Genomic DNA, 20,567 nt, shown 5'->3' with positions numbered 1-20,567 from the left:
TAACCCAGAACAGTAACCAATTTTCTGTGCAAGAGAGTTCAATCGACATTTGGCATTTCATTTAAACTTGAGCAGAAGTCGATGATGGTTACTGAAGATACAATTGAATTCAATTACTTAACGAAACTGTGTCGAATTCAGCACAGACAAACGGGCAAAGACAAATATAGAAATAATTTTCCTCGACTTCTCAATTGGAATTGGTGCGGAGCACAAAGACGAGACTTCTTTTATAATCGCCGCATGTGTGTTGAACTGCAACTGTTGCATCCGATGGGCGTTACGAATAGAGATACATTTTTATCCGTATCTTTTTCGCACAAGTCATTGGCAGTTGTTGCCAACAAATGAGCTTAAGAATACTGTCATTTTCCGTTGAACCTTTTTGCTTCATTCCACTTGACTGTGTGTAGCCATATCACATGGATATGCTTCCACCACCACCGCCACTCCAACCTTCAAGCTCCTCTATTCGCCTCGTAATAAATATGTGTAATATAAAACTTTGATGGTAATTATTTTCCAGCACAACACCCGCATGGAATTCCCACATGGGAGGCAGCTATAAATTGAAAACCCGGGACCTCGCACCCTGGAAATGGGGAGAACTGCTGCTGCTGCGAGTTGGGTGTGAAAAATGGAAAGCATCTATAATCTAATTTTATCATTATCACAGTTGTCTGAGCTAAGTGACGTCACAGGCTGCATGTGCAAGAAATGTTTCAGCTGAGTGGAGTTACAGATGAAATGAAAACTTTATGTGTGCTAAGGATTAGACTTTTTGATGACCTAGCATAGCATATATTTATTATATTATAACTCATCTGTTATCTAAGCATTTATCAAAATATATTTTTCATATTTTATTTTAAACATAAATCTCCCATTGCTTTGTTAAACAGTTGTAAAACGTTGAGACATTAAAATCCATGGCTTTGCACTACAATTATCATACCTTCCGCACATTTAGCTAGAGGATATTAAAGTGGAGCCCTGTCAGCGAAATGGGAAAAGTGTATTATTGTGTAAGAAAAATCGCCAGGCACTTGACTTTGCCGGCAGCAACAGCAAAGCTGCAGCTATTTCATGCAACTTTCATGTGACTTTTGTTTTTGTCAGAACGACCGCCCACACACCCAAAGACACTGAGAAAAAAACCATGCTGTTGGGTGGGGGGGAAGTGCAGTCGAGTGGAGTGGAATGAAGTGGAGAGGGTGACCATTCACCATTCACCATTCAGCATCCTGCTTAGCTTCTCTCCGCTTGTCCTTGTGCTTATTGTGCAGCTCGGCTTTCCTGTGTCTGAAGTTAAGTGCAACTCTAACATTGTGCAGCAGGGAGATAGCACAACATTCCATTGTTGTGTGCTGACTACTCCCTGAAAAGACTTAATTCACCCCACTCAGCCTGGAGCCAATTTGGTGGTAAGTCCCCCCACCCCCTCAGCTGTCCTTCGATAAATATATAGCTTGTATATATATATGTGGTACAGGGTGGCAACTAACCGACTCTATTACACAGCGCGGTTGTTCCCATTGTTGCTGCTGCCGTGGCATTCAACGCAAATGGCGACAACATTCAGACGCTTGCAAAAAATGGGCGAAAATGAATCCCCGGGGGGAGCTGGGTTGGCAAGGTTAAGCTTTCACGCTGCCATCAAATATCCCAGCAAACTTTAATTTGCTAAGCTGTGGATATAAAACGGGCAGCCCAACTCAAAAGGTAAACTCCCAAATGTTGGGGTCATAGAAAAAGTCCTTGAGTTGAGAGTGCTAAATATATAGGAAGTAAAAAGAGACCACTACTACCTACTACTTTTAACCTCTTTAGACGGTTGTGTTTTGGGTACATACCTGAAACGATAAAGAAAGAACATATGTTAGTAACTTCTTAGATAGTTTGATAGCTTTATATACTAATGAGAGCATTGATATCTTAAGTTCTCTAAAATGTAACATTCTTAGTTTCAGTTTAACCCCTTTAAGTACGATGTGTATCCATTTCGAGAACCAAATAATCCAAATGAGATAAAAATCCTTTTAAATCAATCCGTGTCCCAGAACAATTAAATAGATCTCCCACTCACGGGCATCCAATTAAAGATGCCCAAGGAACTCGTAAAACCGAATCATTTACCAGGGCACAGACAGGTCAGGTACTCACAGATGTCAGCAGTAATTACGAGCATACTACATACATACGTTGCCCTTTTTCTCAACGAGTTCGACAAAGAGGTAAGAAATCAATTGTTAACATCGAGCAGACACGGCCACATCAGTCATTGAACCGCAGAGCGGGAATGACATGCAACATGAGCAATTGTGACCTCGACCCTTGGGAATTCGAATTGGAATTGGACCCGCCCACGATCCAGCAATTCATGGATCATTAAGCTGGGCGCAGAAATTAAAAGGGCCCCACAAACACAAACAAATGCCTGTTAAACAATAATAACAATAATAGCAATAATAATAATAACAAGAACAATGCCAGCCACAACAGCCAACAGATGCAGCAATTAATTCTATGAAATTTACGAGCGGTCAATGTGCGGGGCGATAAACTTCAGATGATGACCAGATGACCCAATGGCCAGCGGATAAGTGGGCCTTTATTCTTGATATCATGACTAAGCCAATTTATCGATTTGAGCAGACGCCTAAACAGGTAAATATATGTATATTTCGCTATCTTTAGATATATGTATTAGTTTTGATTGAATCATTCTTGGCGGCATCAATAAGCTAAAATCTGTTACAGATTTATGTAACTGAACAATGTATATGATATGCTTATCGTGTGATTTATCGCACACAATTCAAATGCAGACTTGCGTACTAATTTTTAGCGGCAATAAATTTGTACAAGTTGCATGGCTGCCGATGTCAGGCAATTGAAGAAAGTAAGTGGCATAGACGCGAGTTTTTATTCCCACAGACTGGACTCAATGTACGATTTATGGCAACGCTTTGTCTTCAACGCAAACACACACTTGCATCTGCTAAATGTTTACATGGCTAATTATGATTTATTTGAGCAATCATTTTTCTCAACTGCCGGCAAATGTATATATATAGATATAGACGAGAACGGAAGTCTGTCGACTTCTAGGCCATGCCACATTGCTTCTTCAACTTTTCTTGCCTCTTCCTCTCTCTCACTCTATCTCTCTTACACATCTTCCCTCCCTTTCGTTGCGGCATGATGGTGGTCCTGGTGGTCCTCGAAGGACATAGTCGCACTTGCTGGCGAATGTCCCTTTGGCGTCTTTGTTTATCTAAGTTAATTACAGCAAAACATTTTCAGGGTGGCACGCCCCACACTCATCCCCCCTCTCTGTCATATTCATCCATCTCTTTCTGACACGACCAGGGCTTTTATGATGGGCGGTGGGTATTCACGCATGTTTGGGTGCGGACAGTTCCGCTGATTAATTGCCGCTAAGCATACAAGCCGCCATTATTCAGCCGCCCTCACATAAAGGCCTAAATATACATGGCCAAAAGCGTGGTTTCAGCAGGGTAGTTACTGTCTATATGGGTTACGTTTAGATCCACATAAATGCCCGGGTTTACAGAAAACATTGCGAATTGGTTACAATTTTCAGTTACTAATTACATTCTATATATAGTATGTCTTAAATCGGGTTTAATTGCACTGTCTTAGCATTAGATATAAATAATGGATTCTATATACAAAATAAATTATTAAATATCCCATTTTATATATTCAGTTTCTGTACACTTAAGCTAGTCGAAACCTCCAGCTGCAATCGGTGAATATTGAAATGCAAATGCGAGTGAAAACAATTTCCGACGCCGTCTCGATGAGGATTGATTGTCGAGTGACGTGGCCAAGTGGCCACGTCGAGCCATTCGAGATCCTGCCCCATTCCAACCCCCCAACCACCAGATGCCCGATTACCAATCCCGGCCTGACCGCTCCTCACTTATTGTTTGCTAGTTTGCTAGCTCGGCTAGCCCGTGTCCAAGTTCCCTGGCAAGGAAGTTGCCCGCTTGTCCAATGAATAAAGAAACAAACAAACAAGAATTTCGTACGCTTGACTGCATGTCTGCATGAGCGAATGAATGAATGGAAGAATGAATGAATGAGTGAATGAGTGGGTGAGTGAGTGTGTGACTGAGTGACTGGGTGGGTGAGTGGTGCAAATGGCTGAATGAATTGTCGGTGGGTTGTATAAATCAACTTGGCGTTTATCTCAAAGCAAATAAGTCAACAGTGTAGACGGATAGCAAAATGCAATGTGAATGTGAATGAGAGTGCAGGGGTCGAAGGGAAATGTAGGGTGTCTGAGTTGCTAAGCAAGAGGTCAGGGGAAACTTTCCCCGGCTTGGGGTGTGTGAGTGTGTGTGTGCGAGTATCTGTGTGCGATGACATGGACGATTTAGTTGCGCATCCGTTGGCAGCTTCAAGTGACCCCATCAAGCTGAAGCTCCCCACTCAGATGCAGAATTAAGATTTTGCACTCGACAGATTCTAGTTGAAATTATAAAACTTTCCAATTGCAAAACTCAACTCACTGAATCCGAACAAGCTGCAGAATTCCCAAGTAAAGTTGTTCCTACTAATTAAGGTCATCTTAAGATTGAGTTCGTCAAAAATGTACTTTGTCCAAACAAAGAAATAATTATGAATGCTAATAAAAAACTTAAAGCATCTTTTTGTTATATTAAAAACTCAAAAACATGAAGTTCAATATAAACAAGTTATATTATCGCCTATTGAATCAAAAACAAATCAAGAGAATATACAGTAATTTATTTAAATAATTATAAATATTATTTGGCATCCAAACTAACTAGGCCTAGAGCTCCCCCAGGACATTCGGATGCATTTGCTCTCCGAATTTCACTACTGGAAATCTTGGGTTGAAGATGTATCTGCACAATGCGTCGGAACGAATGGAAAACGTAATATGATAATGTGATGATTCAGATGCACACACGTCTGATTGCCTCGTCAGCTGGGCGAATTATCTTTTGTGGACACACACATGAAATTTGCTAGCAGACCGGCCAGACCGCAAAAGATCTGTATATACGGACACATAGCCATACAATGGGCATGGCAATGATGCATTTGAACCATTTGGTTTTCAGCGATTCCGGAGTGCAGCTGTAATTCATCAATTAAACTGCGCCTTTATAGAATTACCAATTACCACTCCCCAGCCGGGATAGCCCACAAAATGCAAATGCGAGCCCCCCAAAAAGATTTCGATATTTGGGATCTGCTGTTCTAAGCTCAAACCCCCCAATTCTCGATGCTCCGGCAATGTGCGGCTTTTGGCCATTCGACAACCAACTAATCGATGGCGAAACATTTGCCCAGACACAAAGCGAGCCTAATGCAAACTCGTAGCCCCAAAACTCCAGGCCCATAGGCACACACAGTCGGTGCAGTGTCGTTGCCATCTCATAAAAGATGCACATTGTATCTCATAGTATGCAGAGTATCTACGGCATTCAACTCCACCCGCTGGCTCCCAGTGCAGTTCACCTCCTACTCCATTCTCCTCCTCCGGCAGCTTACTTTGCGGCCAGCTTCGGTTTGGACCCGTCCTAATGCCCATTTGCCCCTGCATTTGCATTAAAAGCGGTCGAGCAGAAACTGTCAGGCGGAGGGGCAAACAGAACCAAATAGCCGGGCTTGCAAATCACACGGCACAGTGGTTCAAAGCTGCTCGGATATTCAAGCAACATAATAGCTATGAATCTTTCATAATAATATATTATATATTGAAAGAATAAAGCTAACAGGTACAGTTTGGTGATATACAACGTTATACATATATTCAGATACGATACCAACAAATAGCGTTTGAACCACTGTGCACCCAAAATAGCTCACAATTCACAATGCACATGTGGAGTGGAGGAGCACAAGTGGGAAGTGGCAAGTGGAAGAGGCTGGTGTAATTGGGAGAGGGCGCCTGGTCCACATTGCTTATTTAATGAGATTAACGTCTAAAGACAAATGTCATGTGCATGTTAACAGACCGAAAGCAGAGGCACTGGAAAATATACATATATATTTTGGAGTGCGTTCCGAGCAGGCTGGCTCCCATCTTTTGGGCCTGCGGTCGGCCAGTTTGGCAGCTGCTGCTGCTTCCCGTTTACGTTCCCGTTCCTGTTCCCGCTGACGATTGTGGGCCTTGCCATAAAAGGCAGAAGGCGGCACATTTAAAATTCTAAAATGTTTTTGTCCAGCCTACCGCACCATAAGCTGCAGTAACGCAGAGCGACAGGCGAGGAAAGACATAACCCAAACAGGGGGCATTCAAAAGAGTTGGAACGCTTAGATACCATATGTTTTGAGGTACCTCTTAAAATAACGAACTGTGACTTGCAAATAAAGTTATAGATTCAATAGAACTGCTATTATCTTCAGAAAATAATCTTCGCCCATCGAATCAATTCCATAAATCTTCTCAACGAAACAATATCTCTGAAATATTTTAGTGATTAACTTATATTTTTTGAAGAAATAATACTTTTTTCGGCCCACGGTGCATTGGTGGCCCACTGGAACTTCAAAGTGGCCGAATGCCATTACGGTAACTGCAAGGAGCGGGCGAACATTTGCCGCAGATGCCATGCTTTCCAGCCAGAAGAATCGGAGGTGGACCACAAAGGAGTCCGCTGCAAATGATGACAGCTCAAGCAGCTGAAACGACAGCCTTGACCGCGGTGAAAAGTGAAAAGCTGTCAGGCGTTTCTGCCTCGCTGTCCGTCTATAAAATATATATGGCAAGAATCAGCCAACTATAAAAAGCTAACGAGCTGTAAACTATGAAAAAGCAAACTCTTTGCCGCTTCATATTATTGCAGTTTTTATTCACAGATTATACCTTGCTTAAATTGAGCTATAAATTTAAGTGGAGTGAGTGTAGAAGGGCGCAGAAACAACATTTTTACAAGCGATTTTGCTCATTCAAATAATCAAACCGAACTTGAACTACACAAAAACAATTCATGCGATGATAGTTCTTATATTCAAATTGAATAAATTTATCAGAAGCCCTTTTATAATTTAGTAAAATTACAAAGAAAATTGCAGCAGCACACATTAAAAATTCAATTGACAAACACTTAAGGAGCTTAGTTTAAAGCTCGTAAATGACCTCTAAATCTAATCCACTTGAAATGCAGAAAGACAGATACTTTACTAACTTCGCAGCGGATGTTGCCTTAACAAATCAGCCGTCAAGAAAAGGGACAAATGCCCACAGATACAGATAGCGACACAGGATACAGATACAGCAGGCAGATACGAAACACTGATTCTGGGGCACACACTTGCGGTGGATTCCTGGCTGATTTGCCGATTGTCACAACGACATGCGTCTCAATAATTCATCACGGCGGCCGAAAGGCGTCACGAAAAGATTTCCCCCCACCGGGATCCCTAGGCTAAACTTCGATCTCGACATGGCGGCAAATTGCGTTGACGCGGTTGCACGTTGTCACCGCAGAAAAATCGAAAAAAAGAAGCCTGGGACACAGCCCCAATCTCTCAGGCCGACTCCTCGGTGTGACAATGATGTATAAAATGCGATAAATCTCGCCAAAAGGAAACGTACAGAGCCGCACAGGAAAAAGTCTACAGCGGATTTGCTCCAGTTAAGACGAAGGAAGGTGGTTGCTGAAAGGCACTGAGAGAAAAAATATGATCAGAATCTACAAGAATTGTATATCAACAAATACAAATTAAACAATTTATGCGTAAGGAAAGTTGTGGGTTTCTTTTGTTTGCAAAATATCTAACCAAGATTTTACCAACTACTTAAGATATACAATTTTTTTAAGTGTATATTGAAAGTTAGCGCGACGGAAGGCATTTGTTTTAGGCCGGGATCTGCTGGGTTTGGCACTGTGTGGCTAAGGGGGTTTTCCTCTAGCGGTAGCCCGCCTGATGACAACAAATTGTACGTCGGCTGCGTGGGATGTCAACTCCTGTCGCCGGCGATGATGATGATGCGTATAAGGAAATGGGATTGGATGGTCCTCCCGAAGACGTCATCGCAACGAGGGTTGTTCGCACAATTGCTCATAAGTGTATGAAGACCGTGTAATGGGTTATAATGGAACCCTTAAGGGTTGACCTACGTAGTTTAATAACGTCTTTGGGCATGATGGATGATGTGCAGTACGAAACAGATGTTTCAATTATGAACAGATTTCATAGGAGAAAGGAGTTACAGGGATTTTCTTAGGATTGGTTCCATAGACTTAAATCTTTAATAGTTTGTGGGACTTTATAAAGCCGTTCCCTGACATCATTGCTCATCTGATAACAGTGAGGCCAGCCAGCCGAGCAAGTCATTAATAAGAAAACATCGATTTGTTATTGGCTATCGGAAGTTGTGCATCTGCAGACTGAATGCAGCCAAATGGACGTCACGTGAGCACTTTGCAATCCAGCTGCGAAAGCGGAATATCCTAGGGAAATGGGTATACTGTGCCGGCTGAAGTGGAGGTTGTTACGTGGGCGCCAGTGGCGAGGATCATTAGCGTGGCGGGAAAAGTGGGCAAGGTGAAGCGAACTGGGAGAGTGACGCAAACGACGACAGGCGTCCCCATGCGGGCTAAACGATTACTTCTTCTTCCACCAACTAAAATAAAATATATATAAAAACTTTCCGTTTCTGCTCCTGACAGCCCAACGACTACAGAAAACCGAAGAAAAACAACCGCGACAGCGGGGCCCTAACTTGAAAAAGTTTATGTCCAAGACAAAAGTCTGATTTATGTTTTATGGCGCATAATTCAGGAGGAATAAATAGAAGAACAAAAATAACAACAAGCGTTCGAGAAAAGTGTTTATTATTTTACTGCCTGCAGGCGTACTGCGAAAGCCCAAATAGGTAATTAGGATCTAGGCCATCTCAAGGGTCCAAAACTTTTTTGCTCCCCAGCCAAAACAATAAAGTTAGCTTGATATTATAATTACTTTTTGGCCGTGGAAAGCAATGGAAAGTTTTTACAAGAGAAATATTCCAATGAGACTAGATCAATAGTATTGCAGCAAAATCTGTTAAGTAACCCCATTCTACTTAAAAGTATAAATGTTAAGTAGCTTAACCATATTCGCTTCTCATTGCCAGATTCGACACATTAATGTCGGATAAGCTGCACTTGCACATGCTAAAATCTTTCACTTACCGTGTTGCCAACTGTTGAGCAACTCATTTTCCTGTTAATTAAATTAATTAGAGCACAGCGAGCGAGGAGAAAGCGCAGCATACACGTATAAAAAAGATGGGAGCCAAGTTAAACTTTTTTAATTGCATTCAATGTAGCTGCCAACTGCGACGACGACGACAAGGATAAAGCGACTATAAGGCGTTAAACAGAGACAGAAGATGCCACTGATGACGTACGCAAGTTGGCTGAATGTAGTTGGTAGTTGGGCGCATTCCTGGCCATCATTTAATGACATTTTCATCAAGGCACCACCGCCGCCCGCAGACCCGAGAGCCCCCTCATTATCATTATAATTGTCATGCTGATTTTTGTGCTCCCACTTTCGCATGGCGGCGGTGTCTCAGCATTTTCTGCATTTGTTTGGGGTAAAAGTTTTGGCAAAAGTTCGTTCGCATTGTGATTTGTGCGCAGTGGGCGAGATTGTTGTCGGAATTCATCAGCCTCCATCCTTAATCCTTGACGCGGCGCGACTTTATTTTGTAATGAGCGCAGTGGAAGGATGTGTCCCCGATAGAGACACCGAAGAATGTCGAAAGTTCGCGAAGGGAAATAAGGTGCGGAATTACAGAATGCTTCGGCATTACAATAGATAATGAAAATACAGAATTTACTTCAAGTAAAAGAATATACAACAGAAAATGCATTAAAAAAAAGTCGTATTGCCGAAACCCGGGATTGAACCGGGGACCTTTAGATCTTCAGTCTAACGCTCTCCCAACTGAGCTATTTCGGCACTTGAATGGTCAGCGATAAAAGCTCAAGAGAAACTACAAGGCACTTCTATCAGAACAGTGTGGCAAAGGTCAAGTTTATTATTAGTACTAAGGCTAGTTCTTATCGCTCAGATACTCATGAGTATAAAGTTATATCGTGAGAGAGAAGATCTAAAAAGAGCAGACAGTAAATAGCTTTCATAAAAACTCACGGTCTTGGTGATACTACAAATCAGCTTCGGAGTGTGTTTGTATTGGTTTAATTTCATGCTTGATTAGTCTTATCAGTAGAGTGCTTCCTAAATCGGTTTAATTGAATCATAAAAGTGATAAGGCGTGTGAACAATTCTACTGATTTATTTAGTTTTTAACAACAATATAATCTGTGGCGGTTTAGCCCGCTAAAGGTACATCGAGAAAATAGCCTTAATAAAAACCGAACTATTAAACTAGCTTTAGCAATTAATCTATAACTTTTACCCCTTTCGCGCCTTGCGTGAATAACTTTAAGTTTGCTGATTCCAATCGTTACAATTTTTCCCTTACTGCTCTTTGCTCTTTTCTAAAAAGCGGAATTATTAAACTTTTAATCAATTTATCAATATTAACTTTTCACAAACTTTTCTACAGCCAGCCACTCGTTTTTCTCATTTTAGACCACCTCGAATGTATGTCGTATACCGGAGAGCTCTTTAACTTTTTCATTAGAGTTGTGAGCGGGATTCGCTTCAATTTTTAGTCGTTACGCCATTTCAATTACTGGCCAAGCGCCAGGACGAGCCAGAAAGGGACACACGACGCACGATGCAGTCGGGCAGAGAGGGACAGGACATGTCCATGGCAGGACCAGGACGATCAGTGGCAAATTTATAGAGACAAAAAGCTAGGACAACCAGAACAAAGGGAATAAGTAAAATGTGTAAAAATGGTGAAGGGAATGGCGACGACAACGTCGCCACCGCCATCGAGCTCATTTGTCCACGGATGCAGTGGAAAATGGGGCGGTGTACGGTTAAAGCGGGGTAAATGGCAAATGGAGGGGCGGGGTGGTGGTAATGCTGCTGCACTTGTCGTATTACTAATTTCCCTGGTGACCAAGAGAAAGCCATTGAACCTCTCACATTCGTGCACTGATACTGAAAGGATTTAATATATGAAAACATTGTCAAAAAATAGATTTTTTTCTTTAATAAACTTATATAAAGTTAGCAAATTATTATTGAATTAACTTTCAATTTTTAAATAATAAATTTGAAAGAAAAAAAAACGTAAGTTAACATTTTTTTTTTTAGTGTGTATCTATAAGTTACGCCGTTAAACGTTCAATCGCTGGAGTGCAACTTGCTGCATCAACAGAGTTGCCACGGCAACTTTTTGATTAACGCCATTATGAGGCGATTGTTCAGTTCAGGCCCGTTCGGGAAAAAGATGGTACGGGTTAAGACCGTTAAGGCTCGTTCCTGGCGACTGCATCCTGCGTCCTGGAGCGACTGCCGCTACCAAATTGCACTCATGTGTGTAATTTATTTTCTCGGCATGAAAAACTTCCTAACCGGAAAATGAGGCACTCAATTAAGAAAACGTTTAATCCATGAAATGTTCCAATTGTACAGACACACTCGCACGAGCAAGTGCAGCATTGGGAGGCTGGACACGAATTCATGGGGCGGGTTTTTTGGTACGGCATGGATATTGGATTGGAATGGGTTATGGGAGAGGATGGAACGACTCTGCCCGGTGGGGGCTGTAAAATTGCTGTCTATATAATTGATTGGGTGTGCCTTTCGGATTTGCTCTTCCGCTTCGTTTTTCCTCACATTTTTCTTTTTGTTTAAAGCACAACCCAGTGATTTGTAATTCCCATTTCAAATTACATGGCCTAAATGTGACCAATTTAAATGTTAGCATAGTCAAATGAGGAAAATATATATGAGAAACTAAAGAGCTGGAAAATAAACTTTAAGCACAAAATAAGTGTTAAATTACGGAAGTTAGGGAATATTTTATAACTAACATTTCCCTTCCTGCTACATAGGTTTAAAATTAAATATGGATTTTTCCATTTTTGGTATAATAGAAAAATAAATTAAAAAATTAAATAAATCCGACTACATATTTTCTTTGCTGACAACAAGCACATCGTTACGTTTCGCCTATGAATGAATTTCAATTTCATTTTTGGCTTACGTAATCCTCCGTAATCCCTATCATCAATTTAACTATGCATCTCACATATTTCAAAAATCTAAATATAGACAGTGCCAAGCGATGACAGCCACGATTATCAATACACAATTTATTTAACTGAAATATAAATGGAATCAAAGTAATATGTAAATATGGACAAGTGGAGAGGAAACAAAGCCAGACAGAAAATCCAAACGAAGTTGGGCCAATGGGGTTGGGGATTTTTGTACTTGCCGCATTTCCGCCCTTTTGCGACATTCGACTACTGCCAAAAATGCATATGCCAAGGAAATAAAAGTGCTGGGAGTTGAGAATCGTAGAGGATTGCATACATATGCGAGTTTTGCGGCGCACACAAGACGTGTGGAAATTATGCGAGGCGCGTGTCAAGTGGCGCAAAACTGCAAGAAAACTTTTCGCCAAGTCGGTGGTTGCACTCCCCCTCCCCTGCTTAGTTGCCACCGAAAAGTCCCCATTTTCTATCCACGTACAGCCATACATACCGCCCATTTCATTACCATTCCGCATCCCACTCAACGCTTGCAATTACATTGTGAATTAAATTGTAATGAGGCGCATGCGGCGAAATATGAAAATGAGACCGAAGTGCCGGCGGATCCAAGTGAAACCGGAAAATGAAGAGGGGGCTTCGGCACGGAATTCCGACTTCGCGCACAAATGGCAATTAACAGTTATGTTTGCTGTTCTGACACGTTGCAGACAGTTTTAATGACGGCCAGAAGAACAGCCAAGTCGAAGACGTCGGCGACAGAACTATTTTTGGGCGACTTCGAGCGAAGGCCGCAGACACCCCCAGCAAAACGGAGACTTCAAACAGGAAGTTTGGGGTTCGGGGGAGACGACTGAATTTACACGGAAATGATTACATTATCACTACTAATCGTGTAGAAAAATATTTATGGTACTTCATTAGAGTCAGCCATTGAAAGTTATGAGCTTAAGTGTTTTAGGTTTTTCATGTGTTATTTTTATTATATTTATTTTCACATTATTCACAGGTTTCGGTTTCGGACCGAACATGAATTTTTGACTTAATGCAACTGTTTTCTCTCAGTGTAGAACCTGAGTAATGCAGTTTTCGTTCGCCTAATTGGCTGCCAACGGAAGTTCGTGTCATTTAAAGTCAATGATGGCAACTTTGGTCAGCATTTGGATGTCTTAAACTTCTACAGGTTCAATTGAGCGGAAAATATCAATTTAACAGCCACGGCCAGATGGAGAAATACTAATTCAATTATGATACCTTCTCGAAAATTATTATACAACTTTGACATACGCATATATAAGTTTTAGTTCAAATATCCAATTTATATTAAGCATAAAAAATCGTAACCTATTTACCAAGGCGGTTCATTTGCATGCGATTTATTTTGTTCGTTTTATCACCTTTTCCTGAAATTGGCTTTTTGGTAATCAGGAAATCTGCGCACGTACCAAAATATAAGCGAAAGAAACATTTTGCAAAATGTCCACAAAATTTGGAGAAGAAAGAAAGAGGGGTTTCCAGTGGCTCTGGGAAGAATGCAGCGCGATAGTGCCCCAAAACGATCAGCATTAGCTCCCCTTGCCGCCCACTTGATATACGTAATTTTACCGCAAATGTTGCGCCCACTTTGGCGTACAAGTTGTGGAAGAAGCGACAGCGACAGCAAGAAGAAGAGTGCATTTAAATGACCGTTTTGTCGCAGCTCCTAATGACAACCACTTGCGGCTGTCAAATGCAACTCTGGCCACGCAGGGTTGTAATATTTTATGGTCCAAGCGGTGGAGAAAGGAACAGAGCAAGCGTTGGAAAATGGGGCGTTCGCTTTTTATTCTGCCCAGTAAACGCGGGTATATTCAGAAGGTGAATGTACAAAAACGGACAAAATTTGTATTTTAAATATTTATTACAGATATGTAGTATTTCATAAATACACAGATGAATAGTTATTAATACTTTTAAAATATTTTTGGCACACGGTACTCGATAGTCGGTACTCTCGACAGTAGTGCATCCCCTTTTTTTCGCTCTTTTGACCAACAATGGCATATGAATGCATTGCCCCACTCACACATTCACCCAACAGCCTTGCTCATTTGGTCTGCGCCTCCTTGGACGCATTCATAATTTCCCCATTAACCCTATTTTCCTGTTATGCACGAGTGCCCCAAACAGCGTGAAGAAGAAGAAGAAATTGTCGCCCAACCACCCCCTGGACATAACGTTTTCCCGTGCCCACTCTCCTGCTCCCTGATGGATTTTAAATGAACTTTAACACGTGCAATGTCCCCTGACAGTGCGAAATGAAGGGGACCGGAGCTAAGTAATTGGTTTAGCACTGCGCGAGTGGGATGGTCGAAGGGGACCGAACAGGTTCGCTTCACAGATTATCCTTGAGTTGATTTTGCAGCTAAACTAATAACAAAAAATGTTCATTCCAGTTGGCAACAGCAGTTGGCGCAAAAAGAAGACTTTCCTAATGAGATATTGAGCATGCAGAAATTGCAAATTGCATGGCATCTCTAAGAAAATGTTACTCAAGCTGTGCAGTATTGCAAAATCCTTTATTTCCTATCATTTACCAATGAATGCATATGGTAAATAACTTTATCTATTATGTTCCTTAAAATGGTATTAACAAACCTTTACTTTTCGAACTTCAATTTCTGCAGTCAAAACTCATTTCCTGATCCTATAATGTAGTTTAAGCAATTCAACTTAATGATTACGAATTTCCTCAAATGTGATTCCCAATTCAAATTTATGGGTAAGAGAGCAGTTCTAAAACCCATTCGGTTCAACTACTTCCTGGTATACTAGGAATCTTTTCCAACACCTACCAGAACGATTCGACTCTATATCTTTGCTGCTGCTGAAATTGTCTTCAAGAATGCAACATTTTCCTTGGCAGTCTGGTTTTTGCCATCTCCTGTTCCCATTTTAGAGTGTGCCAAATGCACATTTAATAACGTAATTTCTGAAGCGTGCACAAGATATTTTTAGAATTTAGTTCTTCTGCGCCAAAACTCCAGCATCGCCTCGACTTTTTCTCCATCATCTGCTGCCGGCAACTTTTCTGCTTCATCTTGCACAAACAAAAAGCGGTGCAAAAATACATATGTAACCAGAACTATGTACATTGTACGCCGTATAAATATACATGCTATATACCATATATCTGTCGCCAACCTACGTGAGCACGATGAAGAAGTCGCCCAACTTTTGGGCCAAAAAAAAAAAAAAAAAAGTGGGTAAGGAACCAAATTTGCATATGCAACGTAACTCCTGACGACGATCATGACGGCAACGATGATGAGCACGATGATGATGTCGCACATTGAGGACATACACAGGACACTAGAAATAGCTGCTGGCAACAGCTAACCAACCCATCCCAGCCATCCAAGCCAGCACCACCCAACTATTCCTATCCCCACTCATTTCAGCACTGAGAGCTTCGCCACTTTTATGCAAATAATGTCTTCCAGGAATTTTTGTTATTTATAGTTAAGATAGCAAAACGTGTGGATGTCTGGGATATATCTCAAAAAGTGTGTGCATTAGTAGCTCTATGTCTCCTGCTCGCACACACGCTTTGTCCAAGTTATTGCTTCATTTCTTGAGCAAACTTCTTCACCTGCCAAAAGTGGATACTTTCGAAGGATGGCAAAAAGGTTTCCTGATGAGTTGGGAGCGTTGCTCTTTGGGCGTTGGACGAGTTTTTTGGATGTCAAACTTTAACGGAATATCTGCAACTATCTTCCGGCTTCCTGCCACTGCCACTGCCATTGCCATCGCACGAAAGTCTGGCAGTCAAATTACATTTTGTAGCTCATAAAAATGTTGTCATTAAAGTTTTTGGCAGCTGACTTCGATTCGTTGCTCTCCGTTGCCTTACATTCCGATTTTGCATCTTTTATTGGTCATAATTTAAATTGGCATTTGCTTTTGTCTTAATTTGGTTACAAAGATTGCAAAGATTCCCTTGATATTTTCTTTGACTGACATTGAAATGTGACGAATAAATTTGATTATTATGAACATATAAAATGAAATAAAAACAAATATTGTGACAACAATTATGACTAAATTGAACGAGATCTTAGCTCACAAAATTGAAACCCTATTGTAGACATTCTTCAAATTGATGTGTAAATTATACCATTCAAGTATCTTATGCGTAAAATAAACAAATGAATACTTTTATGAATTCTTTGCAACTGGACTCACCTAATTCAACGTAGAGTTTTGGTCGTATATTCTCCTGCCAGGCACTTTGATTACCAATCACGAGGACTGTAAGTAGTAGGAAGACTTGCATCCAACCGTATCCGTAAAATTTGCTTAACTTATGTTTCATTATTGTTGCTTTTGCCGTTGCACTTTTCAAATGCATTTTGTGGCCTTTGTTGTAGTTGCTGTTGCTGCCGCTGTTGTTATTGTGGTTTGTGTTGTGTGAATTTAACATTTCTATTTTGCATAAAATTTAGTTAAATTTCAGTTGGTTTGATTAAATTTGCAACATTTATTATCTGTTGATTTTCTGTGTGTGCCTTTGCCTCTAACTTTATTGCTGCTAAATGGATTTGATTTGATGTTTGTTTGGCCTGGTTGTGCGTGTTTTAGAGTTATTGCAGCTGCATTTACCCTTTACTTTAAATTGATTTTAAATTATTTCAAAATATATTGATAAATTTTTTGTTCAACAACTTTTCATAACAGGGCTTAAATTGTCTCTGGGTTTTTATGGGCGAACGAATGGGTTGCGGGATGAAAGTTCAGTCATTTCTGTAACGAGAGAGAAAGTTTTAAGGTATTAGTTTAGGAATACTGAATACTTGGCACACTGGTCGTATGCGTAATTTTAAAGTTTGTTGCGTAACCATATGCCCCTGCGCACGAAGACACTTTTTTGAATAATTGAACCCAATATATATTGTCTTGCACCCCCTTGTTTTAGCATTTTTTTCAATTTCGCATGCATACATTTTGTACTCGATTTAATGTAGGTCTCGTTTACCCTCTGCGCTTAAATGGGCTTATTGTGCAATCGTGTGTGTGCACACTGGCACAAACAAATACCACACGCACATGACCACGCCCTCTTTTGGGGAGTCGCAGAAATTGTATTTTTTCCACCCCCCACCCATGCAGATAATTTTAGCGACCTTAGCCCACAAATGGAAAACTGTAAGTAGAGGAAAACAAAAAATATACAAAAAAAAAATAAAATAAATGAAGAAGGCAAGAAGGCGGGGCGAAAAAAGAATTTGAAAGGCAGCAAGGAATAAATGGGCAACAAGGCGAACGAAGAAAGCAAGCAAAGAGCGGGTGAGAAGAGAAAAGGTGCCAAGTAGCGTGCACAGTTAATGAGTTTTTCAGCACATCCCCCAGACACCCAACCACCCATCGAAACCGCCCATCGAAAGCACCCAGCGCTGCTCCAAGTAGAGAAATGCAGAGAAATTAAAATGTGGCACGAAAATGTACAAATCTAGCACACGAAGGGGTTGACAAGGTGCGGCGAACGGAGGCGGAATGGGGTTACTCGGTGTCATAAATCTGCCACAGGTGAACTTTGAGGTGGGTGTGGCTGGGCGCTTGGATAGCTGGGTGGTGCAGAGTGCAGCGCAATTTGTTTTTCCAAGTCATGTGCATCTGCGTTGGCTTCGTTCTAATTATGACGTCAACGGAGCGGCGAGGTGCCAACCAAAAGTGAACGAGAATGCGCCAAAAAGACTACAAGATACCCGCTAATTAAACTTAAAACCCGTTTAAAGACTTAGTTTATATGGGCAATAAAGTTTCTACTGCAGTTTGAAATTTTTATTAAATACTGACGTTCAAGAAATGCAAGCACCGACTTTTAATATAACATATCTGAAAAAAGACAAAAAACCTCTTTCATAATCGGAATATATTGTTTCTTTATTTTAGACAACTTTTAAGTTATTTGCTAACTAAAATATCATATACCCTGCAGTGCCTAATGTTACCCATTACCAGAATGACCCGAAACGAGCGGGAGGTGAAAGGGCAGCGGGTTATACACATACATACGAGTGGAGTATCCACTTTGCAGCTCCTGTGCTGAACACTCCACCGATTGTTAGTTTGGATAAAAAGCAGACAGACACACACTTGCCAGTGTAGAATAGATGTGAATATGTTTGAGGGCAGTATAAGTGGCCATGTGTTTGCCAAGTACCTGTAAGTGTTCACGCAAAATTTAACTAAAAACGCTGTCACTGAACAGTAAGCCATAAACTATCGAGAGCAATCGATGGCTGTTTGAAGAGCACATAAAAAGGACATATGAGCATGTCAAGGTATTAACTACACACAGTTTAAGGGAATAGAAATCAAAAAAGGAAGGTTTACAAAGAAATTGAATACAAAATAGTTTAAGATACAACTCCCCATTGAAAACATTTATGAAATTAAAAACATTTAACAATGCAGATATGATTTCTGCTCGCACAAAATATAATGGCGCACTTGCACCAACAATTTCCATAAGTCGCAACCTAATTGTGTTTCCCATTTAGCTGCAATTACTGCATTTCCAACACACAAGTTTCGATGTTTAGGAATAATTTAGAGCTAAGCATTTGGAAGCCATCTACTATTTCAACTCGTAACCCGCTTACAAAGTGCAAACATAAAACATTTTTGGTGAAAACCATCAAAAGAGAGACGTTTTGCCAGGCATATAAAATTATTTTTCATGCAGACGCAGACACAAGAACTGGCTAACGAAAAATGAGGCAGTGCCACGCCCACCGGGTTGGGATGTGGAATGGTTTGGTGTGGGCTGGTCTTTTGGCGGCCTTTTTAACTGCATTTTGCACTGTACCCGTTGAAAAACTGAATTTTCCGTTGTGCAAGGACTTAGGGTCCTGGGGTCTGTGAATGGCTACCAAAAATTAAATGCCTCGAATCCCTGCAGACAGCACGAATATGTCAAGTGTGTGTGGGTGTGTGTGCGTGTGCGGGTGGGTGTGTGTGCGTGTGTTTAAACAACAAATATAGCAAATGGCTGGCAGTAAGAAAAACTGAATGGTCCAGATCCTGCGTCTGAGCCTGATGCATTGCGCATATTACTCAAAAATAATGTCTGCTCAAAAAATAAAAACAATAATAAATCCAAACGAAATTGGCTACTGTGCAGTGTGGCACAAAATACACTGGCTGACTAGTTAACTAGTTAAATTTAAAAATTATTTTATAAATCTAAAATATAATATTTAAATTTGTTTATGACATTACTTCTAGGAAATGTTATCATTTACTAAAAAACAACTGCAATTGTGTTAAAGCTTTCATCGACAAATCAATAAATTTCGTATTTAATTAGCACAATTAATCGATATTCTTTGACATATTTATTGAAGGAAAGATATCCCTTAAAGGGTTATATATTTTTAAAATTTTCCGTAAAATCCAGCATTCCTTAACCGGCATCAGTTTGCGATTTCCAACACTCACCCAACACCCACTCAACACACACCACCCACTCACTTAACACTCATCAGGCGATGCAATTTGTTTTTTGCGGCAGCCATTTTGTTGCAGCCTTTTGCAAAATGGCCGCGCCGCCATTGCAATCACAAGAGTTGAGAGCAAAAAATCAGCTCTTAATATACAAATAAATGCCGCAATTCGCGTTTTGTTTTCCATTTGTGTGTGTGTGTGTGTGCGAATGTGTTTTTTTTCTCGTTTGTCTGCCATGGAAAATATTTATGTTGCAAATCTTGTGCGGCCCGACGAGTTTTTCTTCATTTTCAGTTGTGCTTTATCGCTTTTTTCCCTTTTGGTTTCGGTTCGTGACTTGTTTGTCTTGTCTGCATATCCTGCAGCGATTTGCTGTGTTTTCCTCGTTTTTGGCCTGCAATGGCGCCTGAGCCCCTTAGCTCCTTCATATCCTTGTAAAAATGGGATTTGCCCTTGTTGTCGCTCAAAAGTTCTCATTTATTAGCCTTGCTTATGTGTCTGTGTCTGTTGGAAAATATTTTACAATTTGTTTTTGTTTTTTCGAACACTCGCGAGGAAAAGTCCTGGCGAGGAATTTTGGTACTGAAGGCTGAGTTTAAGTGTGTGTGTGTGTTGTAGTGTATGTGTGTGCGTGTTTGTGTCCTGGCACCAAGACAAACAGATTTATTCGCTTAGAAAACTTTGTATCCTTATCTCGGTCCATGTGTCTTTGTTTGTGTTTCGTGTTTTATGTTCATCTTCGGAAGGGTGTGTTTCGGCACTAGAGTAAATAATCATAATGGAATTTTTAAGGCTTATGACAATTTAACATGTTGCTCGCATATGGGATGTACACACTTGTCTTCGTTATGCCTCAAGCTTAACTGTGAAAAATGCGAACTGAATCTAAATTATTGGAATTTATGGTTTTGAAAATCTAAAATGCATTTTTAAATTACATAT

General features: G+C 40.7%; 1 protein-coding gene and 1 non-coding gene across 2 annotated transcripts in view; both read right to left on the bottom strand.

The window, feature by feature from the left end:
• Positions 1 to 20,567, bottom strand: part of LOC117150744 (semaphorin-1A) — a 121,587-nt gene that overhangs the window by 83,721 nt on the left and 17,299 nt on the right. The window contains 1 exon segment of the mRNA XM_033317781.1: positions 16,362 to 16,919. Within this exon segment, the coding sequence (XP_033173672.1) occupies positions 16,362 to 16,599 (238 nt within the window). The 5' untranslated portion in view covers positions 16,600 to 16,919.
• On the bottom strand, positions 9,888 to 9,960 carry Trnaf-gaa. The gene has a single exon. It is a non-coding gene; the product is annotated as a tRNA-Phe (tRNA).

The sequence above is a fragment of the Drosophila mauritiana genome, chromosome 2L, assembly GCF_004382145.1.
Source record: "Drosophila mauritiana strain mau12 chromosome 2L, ASM438214v1, whole genome shotgun sequence".
Taxonomy (NCBI): domain Eukaryota; kingdom Metazoa; phylum Arthropoda; class Insecta; order Diptera; family Drosophilidae; genus Drosophila; species Drosophila mauritiana.
The sequence above is the reverse complement of the archived record's forward strand: the minus strand, read 5'-3'. Positions and strand labels throughout refer to the sequence as shown.